This window comes from Mycteria americana, chromosome 4 (assembly GCF_035582795.1).
Source record: "Mycteria americana isolate JAX WOST 10 ecotype Jacksonville Zoo and Gardens chromosome 4, USCA_MyAme_1.0, whole genome shotgun sequence".
NCBI classification, from domain to species: Eukaryota; Metazoa; Chordata; class Aves; order Ciconiiformes; family Ciconiidae; genus Mycteria; species Mycteria americana.
In genome coordinates, this window is record NC_134368.1 from 86,263,290 (window position 1) to 86,286,160 (window position 22,871).

The 22,871-nt window shown below is 37.2% G+C and overlaps 1 protein-coding gene and 1 long non-coding RNA gene across 8 annotated transcripts in view; one reads left to right on the plus strand and one right to left on the minus strand.

Annotated features, from left to right (window-relative positions):
* Positions 1-22,871, plus strand: part of PDE5A (phosphodiesterase 5A) — a 70,029-nt gene that overhangs the window by 12,172 nt on the left and 34,986 nt on the right. For all 7 annotated transcript variants that reach the window (XM_075501175.1, XM_075501170.1, XM_075501169.1 and 4 more), the window contains exons 2-8: positions 2,278-2,860; positions 4,402-4,491; positions 15,048-15,119; positions 16,226-16,315; positions 17,548-17,685; positions 19,007-19,074; positions 20,370-20,478. In XM_075501175.1, the coding sequence (XP_075357290.1) occupies positions 2,278-2,860; positions 4,402-4,491; positions 15,048-15,119; positions 16,226-16,315; positions 17,548-17,685; positions 19,007-19,074; positions 20,370-20,478 (1,150 nt within the window). The remainder of the gene's footprint in view (positions 1-2,277; positions 2,861-4,401; positions 4,492-15,047; positions 15,120-16,225; positions 16,316-17,547; positions 17,686-19,006; positions 19,075-20,369; positions 20,479-22,871) is intronic.
* Positions 1-22,871, minus strand: part of LOC142409526 (uncharacterized) — an 82,761-nt gene that overhangs the window by 10,316 nt on the left and 49,574 nt on the right. The window contains exon 4 of the long non-coding RNA XR_012775671.1: positions 11,409-11,472. This is a non-coding gene — a long non-coding RNA (uncharacterized LOC142409526). The remainder of the gene's footprint in view (positions 1-11,408; positions 11,473-22,871) is intronic.

Consider the following 22,871-nt stretch of genomic DNA (forward strand, 5'->3'; position numbering starts at 1 on the left):
GTAATAAAGAAGGATTATTGGTAGTTTTTATTAATATACTTAAAAAGCAGAGCTTAATTCCTTTAAAAATAAGTAGCTAAGCAATGAACCAAAACTCATTCAAAATAACAATGGAATTTCATTGTGTTCTCTGGCACCATGTTTCCAGTAATTGGACTAGCTTTAGAATGCTGGGAAATTTATAATAGATGTTGATTGAGGTATATTATTGCTACAGCAAGCACTGTTCCAGGAGCTTCATGGAAAATGTAAAAACATGGAATGAAATCCTAGCTCTGTGGCACTCAGAGACAAAACTCTCACCGCCTTAATTGTGTCCAACTGTTCCGTCAGTGCTTTTGGACCCTCATCATCAGAAGATTCACAAATGTCCTATGTGACCACACTGACCATTCAGCCTTGAAGATCACTGGGGCTATAAATGATATTAACCATGTATGTAAGGTTTTGCATGATCAGGACCACAGTGCACAGACAGAAGCCAAAATAAAGAATAGTCTATCATCCATTTATTTGGAGTTGCACTGGTGTGAATAAGAGAAGAATTTGGCTTTACAGTGCTACAATGAGTGATATTTACACTCAAGTCAGACATAGTTTTTTGAGGGGAAAAAAATTACCCAGTAGCTCGCACTGAAGTAGCATGGGTACAGTAACATAATGACTTTCTTTTGCCCAGCTGCTCCCTTCACACTCACACTATTTCCTAAATCAGCTCCATTTTTCATAGCATGTTTGCCTAAGTTGAGGCCTCCAAATAATATGTGATTGCAAAATCTGAAAAACTCTTTCAAACCTTCCTAATAGAAGACAAATAAGTGTCCTGTTGTGGATTGCTTGCTAATAAAAATAATATTGGTGGACTTTAGATTTGAATTGATTACTTTACTTTGAATTAATGGTTAATTACACTTGCAACATTGCATTCTACAACATAGATGAAGCTGTTCTGTAAGGAAAAAAAAGGCTATGTACAGTGCTGTTCATATTTAATATATACTGATGCATGTAACTGATCAGTGGCTGACTAACCTGACTAATTTCCATGGTTTCATTCAGCTTCACTCTTGAAATTCCTGTGGTCTGCTGAGCAAATAAAAAATATCCCAAATTTAAAACATGACCACCAGGAAAGGTTTCCAAAAGATCAGACTTTTAATAGAATTTTTGCTGTTCATAGGCCCATGCATTATGTAATTCAGAAAAAAACATTTCTTCTGAGAGTAGATCATGTGCTGTGAGGAATCCTCAACACTGAGTAAATGAAATAAAAAGCCTTGTATTTAAAAAAAACCCAAAAAACAAACCACCAACAGAAACACCAACAGATTTTGGATAAGAAAATATTATAGTGATAAGAAAAAGTATACTCATATATTATTGATGATATGTGTGCTTATGGGTAATTCAAGATATGCTGTATTTAGTGAGGACATTATTAGGGTTGGCATTCTAGTGCTAAGTTAATTTGGGAAACAGTTAAATACTAGACATGAGTGACATTTTTTAATTAATGGTAAACTCTTCAGAAATATAATTTTGGTGGTATTCAGTATTTTGGGTTTCATCTGCATGAGTTTCATCTGCAAGGAAAGGAAATAGGAGAGATGCATGAAAACTGTCTTTTCATTATTTTGAAGGGGGTTGAATTAGAAATATTCATGTTTCTTTCTGACAGTTTTTAAGCAAAACTTTTGTACTTTGAGTCAAAACAGCGTTTTTCATCAACTCTGAGAGAGCAGGGGAAGTTAACTTCAAAATGGTGTATAGGCAACATAAAACTAGGAGGGGCTGCAGGTGATTTGACAGAGAGAATTAAGCTCAAAATTATAATTTTAAAAGTTAGAAATGGTCTATAAAAACAGAATTAAAACCAAGTTTTGTCTTCATAAGAATATATATACACCTTGTAGAGAAATCCAAATCTTAGGCATGGGAAGGACCAGAACTTTTCAAGCATAAAATTACGGTGTACACTTCTGATCGTCTATATTCTGAAAGCCACAGTGTAAGCAGTCTTCCTCTGCCCATTCAGGTATTTCCTTTAGGCAGAAATAGCTTCCTTTTTATCTGGCATAAGACATTACTGCTTAATCTAGGCTAAGTGCTGCGTAAAATGGAAGAATATTGATACAGAGGAGCACTAAAGGTTCACTCATGTCCACTGTATGAGAAGGTTTAAAGTTATCCCCTTTGCAGTGTCCTCTTCAAATATGTATTAGTTCCTGAGGATTTTTAACTTACATCATTCTCTGTATTTTTATTTTTGTTTTACAGAGAAATGGTTAATGCATGGTTTGCTGAGAGAGTTCATACCATCCCAGTCTGCAAGGAGGGAAACAAATCCCAGAGTGAATCCTGTGCTTGTCACCAACCTGCCTGTGCTGAGACCACCAACTCTGGGACGCCAGCGAGGAAAATCTCTGCTTCTGAATTTGACAGACCCTTAAGGCCTATTTTTGTCAAGGACTCAGTGGGAGCAGTGAGCTTCCTCTCCGGCTCTGAAAAGAAGGAACAGATGCCTCTGCAATCTCCAAGGATTGAGACCAGTGCAGGGGATCAGTGCTCAAGACTATTAGAACTTGTGAAAGATATTTCTAGTCACTTAGATGTCACAGCGCTTTGCCATAAAATTTTCCTACATATCCATGAGCTTATAGCAGCTGATCGCTATTCCCTGTTCTTGGTCTGTGAGGATAGCTCTAATGAGAAGTTTCTTGTAAGCAGGCTGTTTGACGTAGCAGAAGGCTCCACCCTGGAAGAAGCTTCCAACAACTGCATTCGCCTGGAGTGGAACAAGGGCATTGTGGGTCACGTAGCAGCTATAGGTCAGCCTCTGAACATCAAGAATGCGTATGAGGTAAACCAAGAAAAGTTATCGTGAACAATTCTTGAAAAAAGAAAAAGTCATATTACCAGCTGTTGTAATATTGCCATTTTAGTATATGTATTTGGAGCTATATTGATTTGAACCAGTCAAGATGCAACCTGACACCATGTTTTTGGTTATAAAACATGTATTATAGATACATGCATATACAGAAACATGTAGCTATGACTAATGCTAGAGGAATGCTAACATCAAAATAAATTATGTAAGTTTGACATTAGCAGTCAGGTATCAGACCCATCTTAACCAGCTATGTGCACACCAGTATTTGCATTTCTAGCTTTGGACACTTAAATATTTACATTTCTGCCTTTATAAGGACGTAAGGTACTTCTGCACCAAAATGAATGAAATTGTGAGTGTAATTTTCTGCAAAACTGGAGTCCTATGACTAAAAATACTTTGAGGAATTTTATCGTACCTGAGGCACAAAAAGTAGGAGCTGAATGAACAAGAACAGGATGAGGGTTTGAACTGTGTAGAAATCTCCCAAATGAAATGATATTCTGCGATGAGTTATTTAGTACAAGGCCAGATGAAAAAACGAAGAGAATCCACCACTGGGAGAGGACTTCTCTTACATCTCAGCTTAACATCTCTTCATTGCAGGCTCTTTGGATATGCTGATTTTGTGCTTTGAATTTAGGGATGATGGACATTTTAATGAATTACTTAAGTGATTAATTAACCAATTAATAAAGCCATACAGAGCTGAAAGTTACCACTTCTGATTGATCCATCTCTCAGTTAATCTGAGCATGTTTACAGAATTAGGTAACATTACCGAGTAGATTTTTTCAGAAGCAAAAAAGAGCAGTATGATTTTATATGGTTTCATTTTCAACAGACACTTGTTTGCTGCCTCAGAAACTGTCTAAACATTTGCTAAGTACGTGTTTCCAGAGAGACATAACCTGTCCTTATAGTTTGAAAGTTCATTCTTGAATTGGGTCCATCATGTTGAACTTGAAATCAATTACTAGAGAAAGAACAGCAGCCTTTAAAAATGGTCTGATTTATTTTAGTAAGATTTTTTAAAAATCGGAGTTTTATAACAATATTCAGCTGAAAAAATGAAACAAGCAATCTGGTAAAAGCAAAAGCACTAACCACATTCATGAAACTTTGTTCCTCTGTGGTCATATGTCTTTCATAAGTAATTTCTTCTTGATGATAAAAGCTATACCAGGGATGGTTAGTCCATGTATACATTTATTATTATAATGATGGTCTAGGCTCAAGAAAGGCTTCTCCTAGGGCTTGGGGTTTTTTGTTCTTTCTGGCAGTTGTATTTATCCACAGGCACTCATGTTCCACATAAATGCCTTTTTGTTGTTGTTTTAACACACTGATAGTAACAACTTTATATATTTACTAGTTAGTAATGGAACCTTTGTTATCCTGGGTAACCATTGAGTCGAATATTGTACTTTTCTTAACCTTTAAACCAGGGAAGAAAAAACTGGTCTTTAGGCAAGTAGTAAAATACTTGTATTTTTTTCTTGTATCAGGATCCAAGATTCAATGCAGAAGTTGACCAGATCACAGGGTACAAGACTCAGAGTATTCTCTGTATGCCAATAAAGAATCATAGGGAAGAGGTAAGTTGCAGTATTGGGATCACTTCATGTAATACTGTTTCCAGCTATGCTAATGCTTTAAACTTTTATTAGCCAGCAGTCATTATCTGACAGTATAAAACCATCTCTTTTTTAAAAAGACTGCTTATGTTTGCTTGGACTTTAATTTTATCTTATCTAGTTCAGTAATGTAAGCCAAAGGGAATTGTCAAGAAGAGTTTAATCCCAGATGCCGAAGTAGAATATATGTATTTAACTCTAGAAGTGCTGTTCCTGGTTCCTGTACCAAGTATCTGTCAGCATTAAAGTTCTCTGCACACTTATTGGTCTATCTCAGTGCACATTGCAATTAAGAGTTACTGTACTTCAGCATAGCTTGTATCTACATTATTTCCTTCAGAGGACACAAACTGGGTTTTATCATTGTCTAAAAGGCTGGTTTTTACATTCCATTAACTCGGGTCATAAGTAATAAATTAAGAAACATGTTAAGTGCTTAACATCAGGCATTGAAAAACACATGGTGTTGATGTGATTCAGAAAAGTCATCCACAAGTCATATAGCTTAAGTCACTCCTAATTTAAAACAATGTGCATCTGCTCATTGCACTCCTGTACATATTTCCCGTCCATGCTACGTCTCACAGAAGTTCTCTCTTCCTGTCTGATACTATTGCAGTAGGGAGAATTCTTCTTATGGACTAACAATGTTTTCTTGCACTGAGTAGCTGAAGAATAATTTCACTAAAGTCAGTGAAAGTCAAAGAATGGAAAAAAATGAGGCCCACTGTTTTACTTAGGGAGTAAGTAAAGTAAGTTTGGGGTTTTTTTGATCCTGAATGTAGTAGCCTTCAGCCACATCACCAGTTCTTAGAATACTCACAAAGTGTAAGGCTCTCTATAGAGTGTGTTAGAGCTTTAAGATGGAGATTTTCTCTCCTGTAATTCATTTATTTTTCAGAGTATTTATAGTTTGCTTTCAGAAAGCTGAAACTCCAAAAGGAAATGCTGCCAAGATTGGTTTGAAGACATCATACCTTCTTTTTCTTGCTCTTCCATCTTTTACTCCTCTTATGGAACGTGTCACCTTGACTCTTACTGCCCTGAACCTTTTTTTCATTAAATAAATTGATTAAACTCTTGATTTAACTTGTTTGTTGAATCTTACTCTAGCTGACCCAGATGATCAGCCAGGATTTCCTTTCTTCACCTACTGCTAATTTTGGTTTAAAACATTTTTTTCAATTTTTCCAAGGACAGCACTCGATCCTCTCCTACTCCCACTCCCACTTAAAAGCCTTCCCCTTTCTGACCAGCAGCAGCCACTGGTGGCCCTGGGCCAGCTGATGAGCAAAGCAGATGTTGTGCGAAGAGCTGTCAGGGACCAGTGGTCCATGTCAGGCTGATGCAAGGCTTTCAACTGCACCCAAGCCATCCCATTTTCTTTTTGTTGAATGGAAAAAATGCTATGCTCTATGTAATTGGGATCAGAAATGAATTACAAAATCTTGCTGGCCAGGGAGCGTGAAAGCGCTTACTTCTCACCAGGTCCTGATGGTAGATGGGGGAAGGAATAAGAGCTGTAGTCTGTTGGTCCAATACACCATGACTTACAGGCTGAATAAACCTGCAATTGGCCGTATCTTCAGCTAGCTTTCTACTCCTAAGTGCATCAGCAAGTGGAAATGAAGCAGGAATTTGTTTATTTTGAAAAGTTCAGCCAACCTGAAGTTTGAGTGTTACACTCTACTCATATGCAATAATTTGAAGGGGCTAAACTGTAAGATTTCTTATAGGAAAGGATGGTACTTTTTAATTTTTTCTGATTTTAAAGTCTCTACCAGAAGGTTTTTCTCCCTCTCACCATAACACATGGCTGACATGTTTCTGGACAGATGTTGGAGTCAGTGAATCAGTCATTAATTTGCCATTTGCATTCTGCTGCTTTTCCTGTTTAAAAAAAACCCCAAAACAACAAAACCAGAATACTGGCTCCTCCCCATTAAAAAAAAAATATATATCCCCAAACCCCTCTAGTAATATTGAGGCTAGTGAATGCTGCCTTAGCCAGGATGTCAGCAGTCACAGTCAAAAGACAATTCTGGAAAACATCCAAAAATAAACACTTGAGAAAGAGAAGCAACTGGGGTTTTCTGTTTGTTTGTTTAGTATTAGAACTATTTTTTTAAAACAAAAGGGTCAGTAATTGAGAGGGAGAAAATCTCATGCTGATTATTAAATCCTCTGGGCCTGCTGAAGTATGGAGATTTTTCCAGTAGATGTTTTTCACATTTGCCTATATTTCCATGAGGCATGTGAGAAACCAAAGTCTCACTTAAAAATAACAGCTAGTAAGAAATTCCATAGATGAAAAGAAGACGACAGTTTGATTCACAGAAGAGCTCATAAAAAGGACCCAGGAACTAGTAACAATGAGAAAAAAGCAGTGCAATAAGAGGACTTTACCTCTGCACAGATGTGCAGGAAGAATGGAATTACGTTCACTTAATAGTAAAAGAACTTTTCTCAATTCCCTACTCAACCTATTCTTGCTGATGGAAATGCCACAGAAAGATTGCATTTCAGATGCAGAAAATTCTTCTGATTATGTCCTTTAAGATCAGATCATAGAGGCTTGTATAGTGCTAGCTTTATGAAGAGTTCTCATTTTCCAGTGAAAAATTACACATGCAAACTGATGGAGCTTTGCATCTGACTTCAGGGGCTTTGAACAAAGTTCTGATATCTGTAAACCCCTGCTGCACAATCTCTAATAACTAAAGAGAAATTCTTTCCATCCCATCAAATGACAAAAGTATTGCCACATGATACTTTCTCGCATGCAAGCCTGTATCATTTGCTGGTTATCACCACTGAAGAAAACAAGGAGGAAGAAAGGCCTTGGGTAACCTGAATTGTATTCTACTTAAAAAGAAAAACAAAATGGTTCTAAGTTAAATCATTTAATCATCTATTCCTGTATTTAAATTTGTCATAAGGTGAATGTGAAGCCATAGCAAAGATTCCATTTTGATCCTGAAAGATTTTCTTTTCTCGTGATTCTTCTGTAAGAGCAGATAACTGTATACAGTTGTCTAGACATCAGTATGTAAGATGTGCTACTTGGATTATCGACGTGTATCAGAGAACACATCAGAACCTTCAAAACAGACTGAATTTTTATCCTCAGTAGTACAAAAGCCACCCATGAAAAGTTAGTATTAGCCAGCTTGTACCACGGAGTTCCCATGGTTATTTCTTTTGCAAGAGGAAACTGGTATTGCTGGCCACAGGCTTTAGCTGTAGCTATTAATGGTAACCATTTCAGTGCTACAGTGCTTATACAGAAATCAGGGTTTTACCACTGCTGGCAGAAGACCTAAGGTTGTGGCAGTTCAGCATTGTGTATCTCAAAAAGCAGCTTTTCATTCCTGTTGTGTCCTTAAACCTTTAATTTTTCAGAAGCTTCAAATGGTACTGATTTGTCTTTTAGAGCTCCTGTAATAAAGTCCGTAAATGCAGTGGCACTTTCTTCTGATTTTGTTTGGTCTTGGATTCAGAGACCCAGAAAAAGAACTACAGAAGTTGTTGCAAATAATTATTACCTTGGATTTCTCCATCTGGTTTTGTAGACATTTGTAAGCAAACAGTCATTTTGACAAAATTTGACAGAACTGAATAGGGAATGGAAGTCCTTAGCTTAAACTAACTTGTGGAATTATCCAGAACTGATATGAGACTCAGTACAGCTCTCTAACTGGTTTGGAATATCTGTAGAATGGATGGTCTCTGATGCACAGAGTCATCGCAGCTGCTGTAGAATCTCTACAGGAATTACATAATTTTCTGTTATTTCTGTATTTTTTCCTTTCAGCTGTGCAAAATAATTTCTATAAAGTTCTATTTCAGTTTAATTTCTACTAAAATCTGTAGGATTTTCTCATATGGGAACTTTTAGCTGAATTAACTGAGAACTATCTCCCAGGCTCTGAGTATGTAAGATTGAGCTTCCTATTAATTGGCTAGGGAAATGTTTTATTTTGGCAATGCTCACTCCAGTTGTTCAGTTTGTGTTTTACTTTGCCCTGTCTCCTGTCACTGGGAAGCTCTTCCCAACAAATCAGGGGTGCTTTTGAAAATATCCTTTTGAATTTTATTATATAAAATGTGACCAGGCACATTACCGTTAGCCAGCTAAGCTATTTTCTCCCACAGTGAACACTTCAGGTATAATAATACATCACAGTCACTGCAGTATAGTGTAGATCTAGCCAAGGTAACTTTAAACAAACTAACTCAAGTTCCAGCTGCAGGATTATGGAGATCAGTAATTTGCTTCTTGGGTGGATTTTCAGCTTATGCTGAGACATACATTGTAGTAGCTAGACTGCTGGAAATCATGCAGGCTACTGCTGGTGTGAATGATAGAAGAGGATGTGAAAGTTTTGTTGATTAAAAATGATAGTCTGTAAATACAGTTCTGTCCCTGCAGGATAATTTTATAAGCCTGAATCAAACCTTTAGAAGACCAGAAGAGCAAAGTAAGGTTACAACCACTTAGTCTGTCTTCTCAAGTGGATATGTTCCCATCTTTGAAATGAGATAAAAGTTGAGTTTCCCTCTTCTTGTTCCCATTCTTTGGCTTAATGTAATTTTTCTTCAGGTGCCAGCAAAATAAATAAAAAAATATATCTTCTTAGGAAGCAAAATTATATTAATTATATTTTTAAGTCAGCTGAAGTAAGAACCAACTAAAAAGGGCACTAGCTGCCTGTAGAGCTGGAACAGCTTTCACAGAGTTAGGCCTGTAATCTTAATGCGCAAAAAATTGCAGCATGAAACAATCCAGATAAAATCCAGAGCACAGTCATCAGCACTGGAGTCATCAGTCATCAGTCATCATCTACTGGGAAATCTAGGTAGCCTGGTACTTCTAGAGGCAGGAGTCAGCTATTGCAAGAAAATAGTGAAAATAAAGCTCTCTGATAATTGGAAGAAATCTCTCCTTGTAATGTGGATCAGGCTTTATTAAATGGGATAACTGGTACAGATCAAGAAGAAAGGTTACAGAACAAGTAGCAGCACTGGAAGATTACTTGTGTTGCCAGCAAGAATACAATTAGGGAAGCTGTGTTCAGGTGTAACGTGTGGATATTGATTCAGTAATTGTTGGAGGTTTTTTTCCCCCTTTTGGGGACTGAAAGTAAGGGAACAATTCCATCACCAAAATTGCTTTTTGTCTTCATGGTATATGTCTGTCTTATGTGATCGGAATGGAAAATGACAAAGTACTTGGTTTCTGATCCAAGGGGAGTTTTTCCAACTGACTTCAAAGAAAGCTGGGCCACTAAGGTCCTTTACATACAGCTTGTTCCTTTCTGCCCACCCCTTGTGTGCTTTGAATACAGCAAACCTGGATGAAGGCTCTTGTTAGGAACTGCGTGACTACTATAGATATACCTTGTTCTATAATCCCACCTACCTTGTCAGACTGGGGGTAAAGCTCATGAAAAAGAGTGTAGCACTCAACAGCTCACTGGTTACTTTAGGGATTAGGCTGTGAGCCCACAGGTATCAAAGTATAAGCAGACAGTAATTACTTCAGTCTTTCTTCTCCCTTAGTCTTGGCTTTCTTCAGTCCACAGTACTACCTTAAGCTTTTCTAGTGGTCGTCCCCTTTCGTAACTGTTTTTCACCCCTTTCTTTCCTACTAGTTTTGTCTTGGGTGACCAAGAAATATACAGGATAATTCTGTAGGCATAGTAGGAGAATGACAAGAAATCAAACATACATATCTTTGCCTTATTGCTACAGGACTCAACTTTCAAAAAAGTTCACTTGGTGCCTGCCTGTTAGAGGCATAAAATATTGTGCCTAACTAACTTAAAAAACACCTTTTTGTTAGACTGGAACAGTGCTTTCATGAGCAAGTGTTTGAATGGACTGTCATTTTTTTACAATATTCTCCAAGCTTTACAGAGATATGTATCTCAGATATACGTATCTCAGATATATGTATACTTTATCTCAGATACGTCTTGTTTATTGCCACAAAGATTTCACACTTTTAATGTACCTGTTTTCTGAGTAAGTTTTCTGTATAGCTGAGCTCAGAGCAGTTAGTCACTTTTGATTCAATTTTTCTGCTGGTGTGAACATAACTCCCAGCTGGAGATCACAGATCAGACCTATTGTTATTTCAGATTTGTTTAAAAAATGAGGATTTGGGTTTCATACGGTGCTTAGGAGTCTCTAAAATGCAGGCATAAGTTCTCCAAGGCCTAAAATGCTACCACATGATCTACTTTTGTCCTAATTCCATAATTACTTTAGTAACAGGAACAGATCCTCTTGAGTTTCCTACATCTTCTCCTAATTACCTGGTTGCAAGCAAGACTCCAATGGCTAAATAATATCCATCTGAGGTTTTTCTCATTACTGTCTCTACACCACATTCTACAGAATTTAGTGAAGTTCACTGGAATGTGTACTGATATAAATGAGGCCAGAATTTGGACCAGTTTAATTTTAAAACTGTTCATTTCATATTAAAAAAATGTCACATACTACAAAGTTGTCTTTAAAAGCTTAGAATGCCACTGAAACAACAACAACAAAAAGGTTTGCATCTGCACAAAATGTTTATCATCATCAAGACAAACATGAATTTTTAGCAGGTTTATTCTCCTCATTACTCCCTCCCTCTTCAGTTAAAACCTTTTATTGAAAGACCTTAACAAAGATCTAAAAATGACCATTTCTCTTGGAAGACATGCCTTTGTTAATGTACCAGAAATCTGCAGTGCTAATAGAGGGTGCCTAAATAGTCTTTTTGCTGTATTAATATGGTCCTTTTACTGTTTTCTTACAGCTTTTTTAAGCACCACAGACTTTCCTTTCATGGAGGGGATGTGTTTACACAAGATGAAAGTACTCACCTTTTGGATGCCTTAAAAAGCCTCTGACCTCATTAAAGTTGTCTTAGCTCATGCTGGATCAAAACTGAAAAAAATAAAATAAATTAAATAAGTACCCACAGAAGACAGTGGTATGAGAAAAGGCCTAACCATTAATCTCTGCACATGTAGGTTAACATCAAAACATATTGACTGGTTAATGATTTGCTTACTATTCAGTCTGCTATAGAAGTATATAAGGCTAGTTGTACATTGTTATTACCATAAGAAAGTTCAGTGGATAAGAAATATTCCTCACTGAAGTAAATGAGAGGTTGACAGTGGGAAAAACTGGGTTGAACGGAATGGAGCTGACAGTTAAGCTTTTATTTCAGACAGACGTTTTTGAGCCCACAGTTGGCAGCGATTCATGCTGCAGAACAATGACCTTATTTGTAACATCAGTATTTTGGGAAGGCTAGGCTGAGAGATAGTAAATTGTCTTCTTTTCCATTACAAAAATAAAACTGTATGCCTTCCATCAGTTTAGCAATTATAAATTTAATGATTAACAGTTAAGTACAACTTTCACAGGCACACCGCACAGTTTTCTTCTGATATTGTTTATCCCAAAAAAGCAAGATGAAAAAAATACCGTCATTAACACCTTGCACTGGTCTTACACTACTTGGATCTCAAACAAAGGAAGTTCTTTGCAGCTTTGTCAATCATTTGTTGTAAGTGTGCCAAAAAATGTGAAAAGAGTCAAAAGCTTTGCATATACTTTATGGCTTCTTACCACGTAGTCTTTCATGTTATTGTACGTGGCTAGGTGACCTTCATCCATGCTAGCACATTCTAGCCTCTGAGTTTACTGCACAGCAGATTTATTGAGTTTAGCAGAAGATGAGATCCAGCCACTTAAAGAGATGAACGGTCTAACTGTAAGGAAGTGCAGGGTTTTAGTGAGTGACTTCCAGCTCCTCCCAGTTTCCAGCCTCCCTCTCCTACCTCTTGCTCTGGTGCTACTCCTCTCTTTCAGCTCTGCCTTAACCTAAATCCATTCCAGGCACTGCTAGTGGCTTTTCAGCTTGATACCATAAACTGTGGGCTTCATTTCTGGGTACCAATATAAGTAATGGCTCAGACATAATTGTCCCCACCCTCCACTTGGCACCTTCCTTAGAAGGTCATCTACTTTGGTACCTTTCTCACCCATCCTGATAAACAGCATTGGGTTCACCACCTTCTAGCTCCCACTCTTGATATCAATTACAGAAACCTATCGTTACTTCCTAACAGTCAGGACATTTTTTTTGTTCTTCAGAAATCAAGGAAACTATACTTTTCCAATTCCTTTAAGCCTAAAGTCAGATAGTAATAATTTGCAAAGTCTCAAAAGGAGTGCAAACATACTGAATTATATTAGGGAAAGGCTAAGGCCATGAAATCCTATAATGTAAGAAATGTTTATGCATTAGAGAGAAATATTTATTATAGTAACAATCTGATTTAACAGAGAACAAGAGTGTGCATTAGTAATGTGTAGTATAATAATCAAAATAAACAACCTCTTTTTAATGGAATGACAAAATATTTGAGTTAGAAAACCTCTAATTTTCACCTTATCGACAGTGAAAGTCAGAAGTATCTCAACTGAAATTAACCTGTCTCTGCTCCTGAAAGCCTTCCAATTTTAGTGTGCTGTGAAATTATATGGTTAATTTATGACTCGGAAGAGTAGAAGCATGGAAGCACAAGGATAAGCACAGAATCCAGAAGAAGTTTAAACTAGTTTACAGGACAGAATGGTCACTGCCAGTACACAGCTTGAATAACTGCAGTGGGGTATCTACAGAAATACTATCCCAGTGAATTAATTTTTTAAAGAAATGCTCACTTTCTTTTCATACTGACTTGTATGAAGGCCTCTTTAAATTCTCTTGTTTTCCTTGGGCTCTGAAAAACAGATCTAAGTTACCAGAGAAGACATCTATGTTGAGTATGTAAGAGTAAGTCCAAAGCAACCACCCAATTTCATTTCTCCCCAAATGTCAGAGTTAGAGCCTGCATTAGAAACTGGAATCAGTGCTAAGCAAAGATCTGACTTCCACTTTCATTTTTATAAGGAGTTCTGCTGTTTGCAGGGCAGATTGGTTTCCTGAGAGGCTCTCACCAGCATGCAGACTTGAACTCCACAAAGACTGGCAGTAACAAAAGTATCATGCTTGAACAGCTGTGTTGTTCTCTCACATTCATTTTACATTTATTTTAAATCTAAACCAACATCCTGTATTGAGAAATCATGTTTATTGGCTAACTATCCTCTGTGTAGAAGGTTACAAAAGCACCAGTAGCTTGGACTTTAATTGACTAAGGGACAGTTTTCTATTTTGTAAGAAATCATGTTTTAATCTCCCAATTCATGGAATTATGTCAGAAACTTGAAATCAAATTTTACCACAGATTATTTCCATACTAAAAAAGGATCATCTGAAATTTAACATAATTTAGACAGAACTTTGTAAGAATAAAACTAGATGTGTAATCTGGCTTGGTTAATTGTTGCATGGATTCCATTTTCTTCCACTTAAATCCAAAAGGAGACAAGCCAATAAAGGAAGTAAATGGAGCTGCTCTGTTGATGTCTTTATTTCATAAATCATAGTAGTTTTTTTCTAGCTCAGGTAAACCCTCCTGGTTACTATCTGTGTACTGATTTACTTATGGGGGCAGCCTTAATTTATGAAGCCTCTTGGCTGGTGATCTTAATACATAGTCCATTTGAAAGCTAGGACTTAAGCCATGTGCCAAGAGCAGAAAGAACTACTTAACGGAAAGCCTTTAATGTTGATCAGGGCATAGGGTTTTGCTTCTTAGGTCCATCGCAGATGTCCTGCAGGACCTGTGAATGACTTTTTACCCTTTGCTTAGCTTCTTTACCTGTAAACCAGGATTCTTCCCTACCTTCTGAGTTGCTCCATAGGGAAAATAATTAAAAATGGCAAGATATCAGCATGTCTTGGCAAGAAGGACAGTCTGAAGCATAACAAAATATATCTTCTCTGTGTTGGTTTAATGTGGTCTTAGTAAAAGCCTACCTTTAAAAACGTACTAAGTTTGAGTAACAAACTTGAGTCTGGCCGGAACACAACCTCTGTATACTATTTTTCAGCAGATGAAAATTAATCCGGTCAGATTCAGAGAGATACAAAATGCAAAAAGATCACTGTAGCCAAACTCTAGATCTGGTAAGGAGGCTATGTTTTGGAAATTTTGTCAGAGCTAGCAGGAAGCGTATTTTCTACACACAAGGAGATGAACTTTAGAGAGCGCTGTTGTGTGGTCTGGTTTATAACTGCAGAAGTGTAAACTGTTATTGTCTTTCTGGGAGATGATTGTTCCAATTTATAGAATCAATTTTGGATCAAATCAACCCCTCTTCATAAGAGCATCCAGGACTCATGCCACTTATTTTTTTAGATATTTCAGGTTCATGCCTAGCTATTTGTAATATGAATAAATTAGGAAAAAACAGGCTTAAATATCTTGTGTTATTCAAAGGTCAACCAAACAAATGTGTGTAATGATCATTTATTATCTTCTATAAATATGTCTAGAAATAGAATCCAATGACAGACTCCTAAAAATTATCTAATTACTCCATTTTGAATACACTAGGTTGTTGGTGTGGCTCAAGCAATCAATAAGAAATCTGGAATTGGTGGCACTTTCACTGAACAAGATGAAAAGGTATAAAAGCTGGATGTTTATGTCTCTTCTATTTTCATAGGGGAATGGGGAATGGATATGTTACTACTTTTCATGCCGATCAAAAATTTTAAAGTTAGTAAAAATTAAACACCTCTGAAAAAGTAAAAATTCCTGGTAATACTGCAAATTTCTTTCTTTATGAAGCCATGAGAAAAGTGGATTTGAAATAGTTTAATTTATGGATCAGCACAGTATCTCTCATACATCTCTGAAACACAGGCTTACTCTACTGAAGTGCATTGTAAAACAGTTTCATAACTTTTAATAGACAGCATTTTTTATTAATTGGTTCTAACTCTCCTGGCATCCCCAACAAACATATTTTGAATATTAAAATTTGTGTAGTGATTCTTTTTTAAATACTGCATCACTTCTCAATATAGCAATTGAAGGACGACAAAAAGCTTTGGATAAATTATGACCAATATATGAGATAATCAGTAGAGCAGACAGCACCTTGATTCCTAATTCTCACACTGCAGTTGCTGTCCAAATATTTCCAGACTTCACATTCAGATTGGTATAGCAAAAAAAAGGCTGCACTCAGGCTGAAGAAGCTGACTTAACCCTCAGCAATAAAAAATCAGAATTCACTCTTGCCCTTTGAAAACTTCCCCTTTAAAACAAAATGCATACTGAGGATCTGCAGGATATCAGAATTAATCCCATTCTGAAAGGGAAAAAATTGTGGTTTTGCTATGTTAGCAGAATTTTATTTCCATTTCCCAAGAGACTGAATTCCCCCAAACAAGAGAGCTGATTGTCTGCACACAGTTTTTCTAGATAAAATATGCATTACTGCAAAATGAGTTGATTCCTCTGAGCTGCTTCTTATATCAATCCTACTTTTACCAGGATAAACTGGGAAGATCATTAGTTTAAAAAAGGGAGAAGAGATTCTTGAGGAAATAACAAATTATGAGTAACTGGAAAAAAAAAACCCTGAATGTGGTTGTCAAAAATAACTTAAAAATATTTTAATACTTCAAAGTGAAAACAAAAAATTGCAGTAGCTTATCTTTGAACAGAGTTAAGATGCTGTGAGACCTTATCTTCATGAGGTGTTGATGTTCATTTGTCTTCAGGATTTTGCTGCGTATTTGGCATTCTGTGGAATTGTTCTTCACAATGCTCAATTGTATGAGACATCTTTGCTTGAGAACAGGCGTAATCAGGTATGGTCAACAGGTTTGTCCCAAGAATACAGAAATTATGATGGTTAGCTAGTAATCAGTGCCTGCTCCTGGTATTTCTCATATGGTAGTTATTTCTTGGCTATTTTTAATTACTCTAATTGCATGCTGTGTATCTCTGATAAAGCTCTAACTGCTCTGAGAAGTAGCTGGGCACATTCCAGCTGGGGCTGCAAGAAGTGGACCGTCTAGGGGAAGAAGGTAAAGCTACATGTCAGAAAATTCATTCCATGTCAATATACTCGATATTGTCTAAAGTTATCCTGTGGCTTACTGTATGTATTATACAACCAGAGGTGTACACACTCCAGAAATTTCAGATAGAATTATCCCTACAGAACAGTAGAGGTTATACAGATTGCTCTTTTAGTCTACCTCAATTATAAATAGTCACTAACCATATTTTCAGTAATGATCAGATGGAAAACTGAATTTCCTTCTGATTAATGTAACTGTATTTTGCAGCCATCGTTATAACTGATGGGTTATTAACGCCATGGCCTTTACGGGTGACTATGTCTGCCATATACGGTATGAAAACGTTTTGGAGAAACAACTAGGCAGAAGTTGTTTTAAAAATTTTCTGGTAGGTCTGAGTTTCCAAGTTACTATCAGTGTTTGTAAATTGGTACAAATTTGGATAATATTTTCCAGTTGGCTGCATGCTTCTTGTGAGGAAAAAAGGAATACAATATGAGCACATCTGAGCAGCTAAGTCCTTCAGCAGCAGCTTTGAAATACAGGAGACTGGATCTAAATGATGTTTTCACCAAATGAGTTCCTTAGGAGCTGTTAGAATTACAAGAGATAATAATTGTGTTCAAAAGTCTTAAGAAATGTAAATATCACCCTTTTCAGAAATGCACACATGAGCCATAGGAAACTATTAGGTTTCCTAAGGACAAATAGCTGTGCGTTGTCTGGATTTCTAAAGTTTCATTTGATGAACTGTTAATGCCTAAATCTGTTCTGTCTCTCTGACCGAAAACATCATACAGCTAACCGCTATTTATTTCTTCCATCAAAAGTGTCAAACTGGCTATTATTTACTGTTACCTTGCAGTCTGTGTGAGAGCCAAAACTTAATTTTGGTCACAGACATACATGTTGACTTCCTTGATTCAGGGAAGAGGAGAAGAATCAAAGACAGTGGTAATGATAATTATTGCTTAAATCACTATTAGTCAAAACTTCACAAAAGACCTTTTCCCCAGGTGCTTCTTGATCTTGCCAGTCTGATTTTTGAAGAGCAGCAGTCTTTGGAAGTAATTCTGAAGAAGATAGCTGCCACTATAATATCCTTCATGCAAGTGCAGAGGTGTACCATCTTCATAGTGGATGAAGACTGTACTGTGAGTATGTTTTTTGTCTAAAGGCAGAAGTGCTTATTCCCTGGGAGCAGTGTGGGCTTCCCTCCATTCTGACTCAGTAGTATTTCAAACCTATAGTATGTTCGGTCGCCTTTTCGTCCTCTGCCTTTTCTTTTATGGCATCTACTCAGGTTAGGTGTTGACTTGGAAGGCTTCGATCTTTGTGTAGGCCAGACTGCCATTTTATGCAGCCATTTTGCATTACTTGTTGGTAAACTATGGCTCTAAGCTCCCACCATGGCATAGATCTTGAATGTTGAACTCTTTCATAACTCTTTTTCTTGGCTACTGATGTAGGACAGAAAAAAGGAAAAGGCTGGGAGAAAAACAACGTGGCCTTTGCTTCCTGTGCAGAATCAGTTTTGACAGCACTTTTTATTTCTTGAATATACCTAAGCAGGGAGTATCTAAACAAGGTATCTAAACAGAATCATGGCCTGTGCCAAGATCCTGGCTCACTGAAGCAAAGCACAACTCCTTTCCAATCTGCCCACCTGTATTTCCTTCCTATTGAAAATAGGCTGCAGAAGAAGGAGCAGGGTATTATGCTGCATGCCTCAGTCTTGTACTGGCGTTGCTAGTTTTACCTGTACTAATCATTACAGATACGGGTCTACTAAGATCTGGAAGTAAGGAAGCATTTTCAGGTTCTGTAGCGCAGAAATAACACACAGCACTTGTGATCATCTGCCACAATCCCATCTCTCACTGTATTTAGAAGAGTCACTCCTGCACACAAGATTACAGAAGAGGAATTTACATAATTTTTGTATTCACATATTCACACTGTTCTTGCAAGTTAGATAAACTCCAGCACCTAGTTTGCAGTCTGTAGTTTGAATCTTTGGTACAGAGAGAATCTGATTTCTCTCTACATTCAGGCTTCTCAACTGTTAAAGAAAGCTGCGTGAAAAGCAACACAGAGATCAGTCAATATGTTTAAAAGGTTTTGATGTCCTCACCTGTCCAAGCAAAGCAGGTCTAGAATTGGGTGAATGTTAAAATAAAGAAGTTCTGTGCTGACAGATAAATTTGGCACACCTTGCAAATACTGGCATTTCTTCTCAGAGTGATCAGTAGAGATTCAAGACACTTCAATGATATTTAAAGTTGTATCAAAAGATATTTTTGTGGTAGGATCCTGTACACTTGCTGCTAGATGTGAAATGAAGTTAAATAATTTTACACTTGTCTTTATTACAGAATAGGTTTTGATAACTGCAACAAGCTTTTCATGAATACTACTATTCTAACTTATGACAACCTTATACACCTATATATTAATACCCTCTTGGTATTCCAGGATTCGTTTTCTAGTGTGTTTCACATGGAATCTGAGGAATTAGAAGATTCAGCTGAAAACCTGAAGAGGTAAAACAATGAATTCAAACTTTTATTCATCCCAGGAGAACGTTGAAGAAACTATTTCCACTGGGTAAAATGTACTACTGCTATTTTTATAGAGCAGGTTTTGCCCTGAAATGTACATAGACAAACTCTATTGCCTTAAAAGGTCACGCTGAGGAGAATAGGAGAGTGGGGCCTGATCTCTTCACTTTGCCAGGTCTGAGTACATAGTTGTATCGCAAGGCTAAGCTATGGAAATGTACAAAATGTGAGAAGTAAAAATCTAAGTTGGTGGACTGCTCTAAAACTGATCTGTAAGAAATCTGCTTAGATGACTATGTTGTGGAGTAGACCTATCCACATTAGTAGCTACTAATCCTATTTATGATTTTAATCAATTACTTTAATCATTATTCTTATTTCATAGATAGGGAAGCTGACTCAAATAATAAAATTTGAGGCTTATTATGTAATCAAGGACCCTGAATCAAACCCCTGATCAGAGCAGTTTTCAGAATTGTGGGGCACTGCCTTGTATAACCAAGTTTGTGAAATAACAAAAGACTAATTCCTTTCCTCCAGCACTGTGAACATCCTTACACCAGAAGGATAACTAAAGTCAAGTCAAATGTTGGAGGGAAACTACAGGAGCTTGATGGGAATAGGTTTATTATTAGGACATATATTCTCCTCCAAAGCAGGCAAAGTGTCCAAGAGAATTGAAATGCCTTAATTAAATACATAGTGGCTAAAAAAGTAGGAGATGATTGATTCTGTAAAGATATTTTATGTCCTGATTTGGAATAAACAGTTCTATTTCAGTAACAGAATCCCCATGCAACTGATTGTGCCTTTGCTTTGAGAATGAATTTGAAATGAACTTAGAAGCAGAAAATTCACAAATGTTATCTGCTGCACTCCTTCTAAAGAATATGTGAACTTCATCCAGTATTGATTTTTCAAGTGCATCAGATTTGTAATGGAGTTTGTTTTCAAAAAGTTCTGTTTATTTCAGTGTAAACCCAGTTCATTCTTTATCCTTCATCTGCATAAACTGTACTGATTTGTTTATTTGTTACGTTTGGTGTTCAGTGTTAATGTTGTTGAATATTAAAGAAATGGTGGAACGTATAAATCAATCCACTCTGCAGTTTTGTGGTGATAGCTGGATTAGGATACAGGATTTGAACTCAACTCCATTATACATCTATTGGTTATACCCTTTCCTCATACAGGAAAGATACTGCAATTTCCTGCTTTGCATAATGAAATGACCCATTTTCATACTAAGCACATAATAATACTGTTGTATCCTCCAGGGACTATGATACAAACAAAATCAATTATATGTATGCTCAGTATGTCAAGAATACGATGGAGCCTCTCAACATCCCAGATGTCTGCAAAGACAGAAGATTTCCCTGGACAGTAAGTAAAATAAGCTTAGATTTGAAATTCAGAAATGGAAAATGTTTTTCTGTTTACCTTTCAAACCTTTTTTGTTTTCCCCTTATTATTTCTGTTAATTTAATGGCCACAGTTAGAACTATGCAAACACAAAGGCAGGTACATTTGCTTGATAAAATTCATTATCAGTGAAGAAATGGTACAATATTCACACAGTGAGGTGGGTGGCCAGGGGAGGGATTTATCCCTACAGCCATTATTAAAAAAGCCTAACATTAATTTGTCAATAAATAGTGCGATGTGGAGAGCTTGCAATATGTTCTATGGAAAACATTTAAGTGAAGAACAGTTGGAGGTTTTCACAGTAATCCTCGGTACTTTACTGTGAGTGTTGGGAGGCTCTCAGAAGTTCCTTCCCTTTTATCCTCTCCTTTCCCTCTTGTTCTGGCAAAGATTAATGTTACAGATGCAAGTACTTCGCTGTTTTGGAGAAGGAACAACTTCACTTTTCTTTGGGAGCTTTTGCTTCACACTTCATCAAGTGTGAGCTTGTGGCATGGTGTACTACTGAACACACAGATACTGGAGAGCTAGGAGGGAAGGTCACTTGGCAAGACTCACATTACAGTCAGGTTGCCTTCAAAGTTGTCATCAACAAAAAGCAAACTTGTAATTCTGTGTTTTCCTGTCAATGCAGAAATTAGAAAGTTGTCTGCTCTTCTTGTTATATTTAAGCCTGTGGGCTAGAGGGGCTCAGGGAGAGGGTAATAAGAGGGAGAGGAGTTACTATGATCAGCAGATAGCTTTTTACCAAACTCTTTGTTCTGAGATGCACAATGAAAAGGTCAGAAAGTAGTGTTCAATGTGATTGTTCTAGTAAGTGGAAAGAAGGGGCAGGCTCATGGTGGGGAGCTGGGTTGCTTCCCTTTTTCTCTGTGCAAGGTTTCATGGATGTTCTGGAGTGGGTTTCTGTGAAGGATTGGGCAACACAGGAATTGAGTGCTCACCACTTTGCAGTACAGGGCCCAAAGCTATCTTAACTGCAGGAGTGGAAGTAAAAACAGAATCGGATGGATATACTGTATTAGATCAATAAAGAAAGAGATAATTATTTTGAAGACATTTTAAAATAAAATTAATACCTTGAGAGTCATCCAAACAACTGTTTGTCTGAAACAGGCCTTTCACTTTATCAATAGGGTTAGAGTTCTTTTGCATTTTTCCCTGGAATCTAGATGACTTACACCTTATGCATGTAAAAGAAACTCATAAAAAGAAAATAATAGTACTGCTAGAAGGAATTTTGAATAATGTTTTTCAACACATGATGGCTGCATCTCCACCACTATGTAGGAGCAGTCTCAAGGCAGGGCTGTAGGCTCGATGTTTTGAAATCTGATGAACCCTGACATGAGGGAAATCCCAGGTGTACCTAGTGCCCTAGAAACCCTGGCTTGCCTCTTTCTTTGGAGGACATTCAGCAGCATGCTTACGCACCTTATGAAAATAACTTTGTGCTTTCTAAATGCTTTGGTGGCCTGAACTACATAGGTAGTGACAGGAGGCAGAACAACTGCTTGGGTTTATTCATGATGTTGGCCACCTCAGGTTCAGGCCACTTACAAGGGCAGTATGGAAGCCAAATGCTAAGCTTCATCAGTCATGTGTACGTGTTCTTCCCTGAACCAACAAAGTGCAGTGGAGACAAAGTTCAAATATCTACAAGACTCTTTAAAGGTATTCAGGCCTGTTTTTGCTTAATCGCCTTCCTGTTCAGTAATACTGGGTCAGGCATGTTTATTAAGCACTGTGCACTGTGGTCTTATCTCCAATCCAGTCCAGTTTGACTTTCAATGCATCTGAACTTTACCATGAAACAGCAGGTTCTTCTCAGGGTAGCCATAAACCAATTTTCATGCAAGCTTGACTTTGTGTTTCTCAGCTGCCCTTGCTGCAGAGGTCTAGGCAGAGATGCTGATTCTTATATCCTTTTTTACAGCTGATTTCACAGGTATGTCACAGTTCAGAAAACAGCAAATCCAATTCTTGAGTTATTCCATATACCCTCTTGATAATGGGCTACTATTAAGTAGTAGTATTTAAGTTCCTGGAGTTATGTAAAGTATCTGGCATGATGTAATCATTTAATGTTTTCTTTAAAGAATCACATTTCCTATTGCCACTGGTAAGCATTATAGTGTTTGTGCATTTGCCTGCAAAGAAACTGTCTACAATCCTTGCACAGCACCAGAGAGCAGAGCAACAACAGTAAAAAAAAAACCCAAATAACCTTTTGATCTGAAATATTAGTGTGTACCCATTCTTTTGTGTCGCATACAATTAGAGATTGGACCAAATGTACTTCTCAGCAACTGCCACATTATTCCAGGAGCAGTCAGAACAGAACTACATCC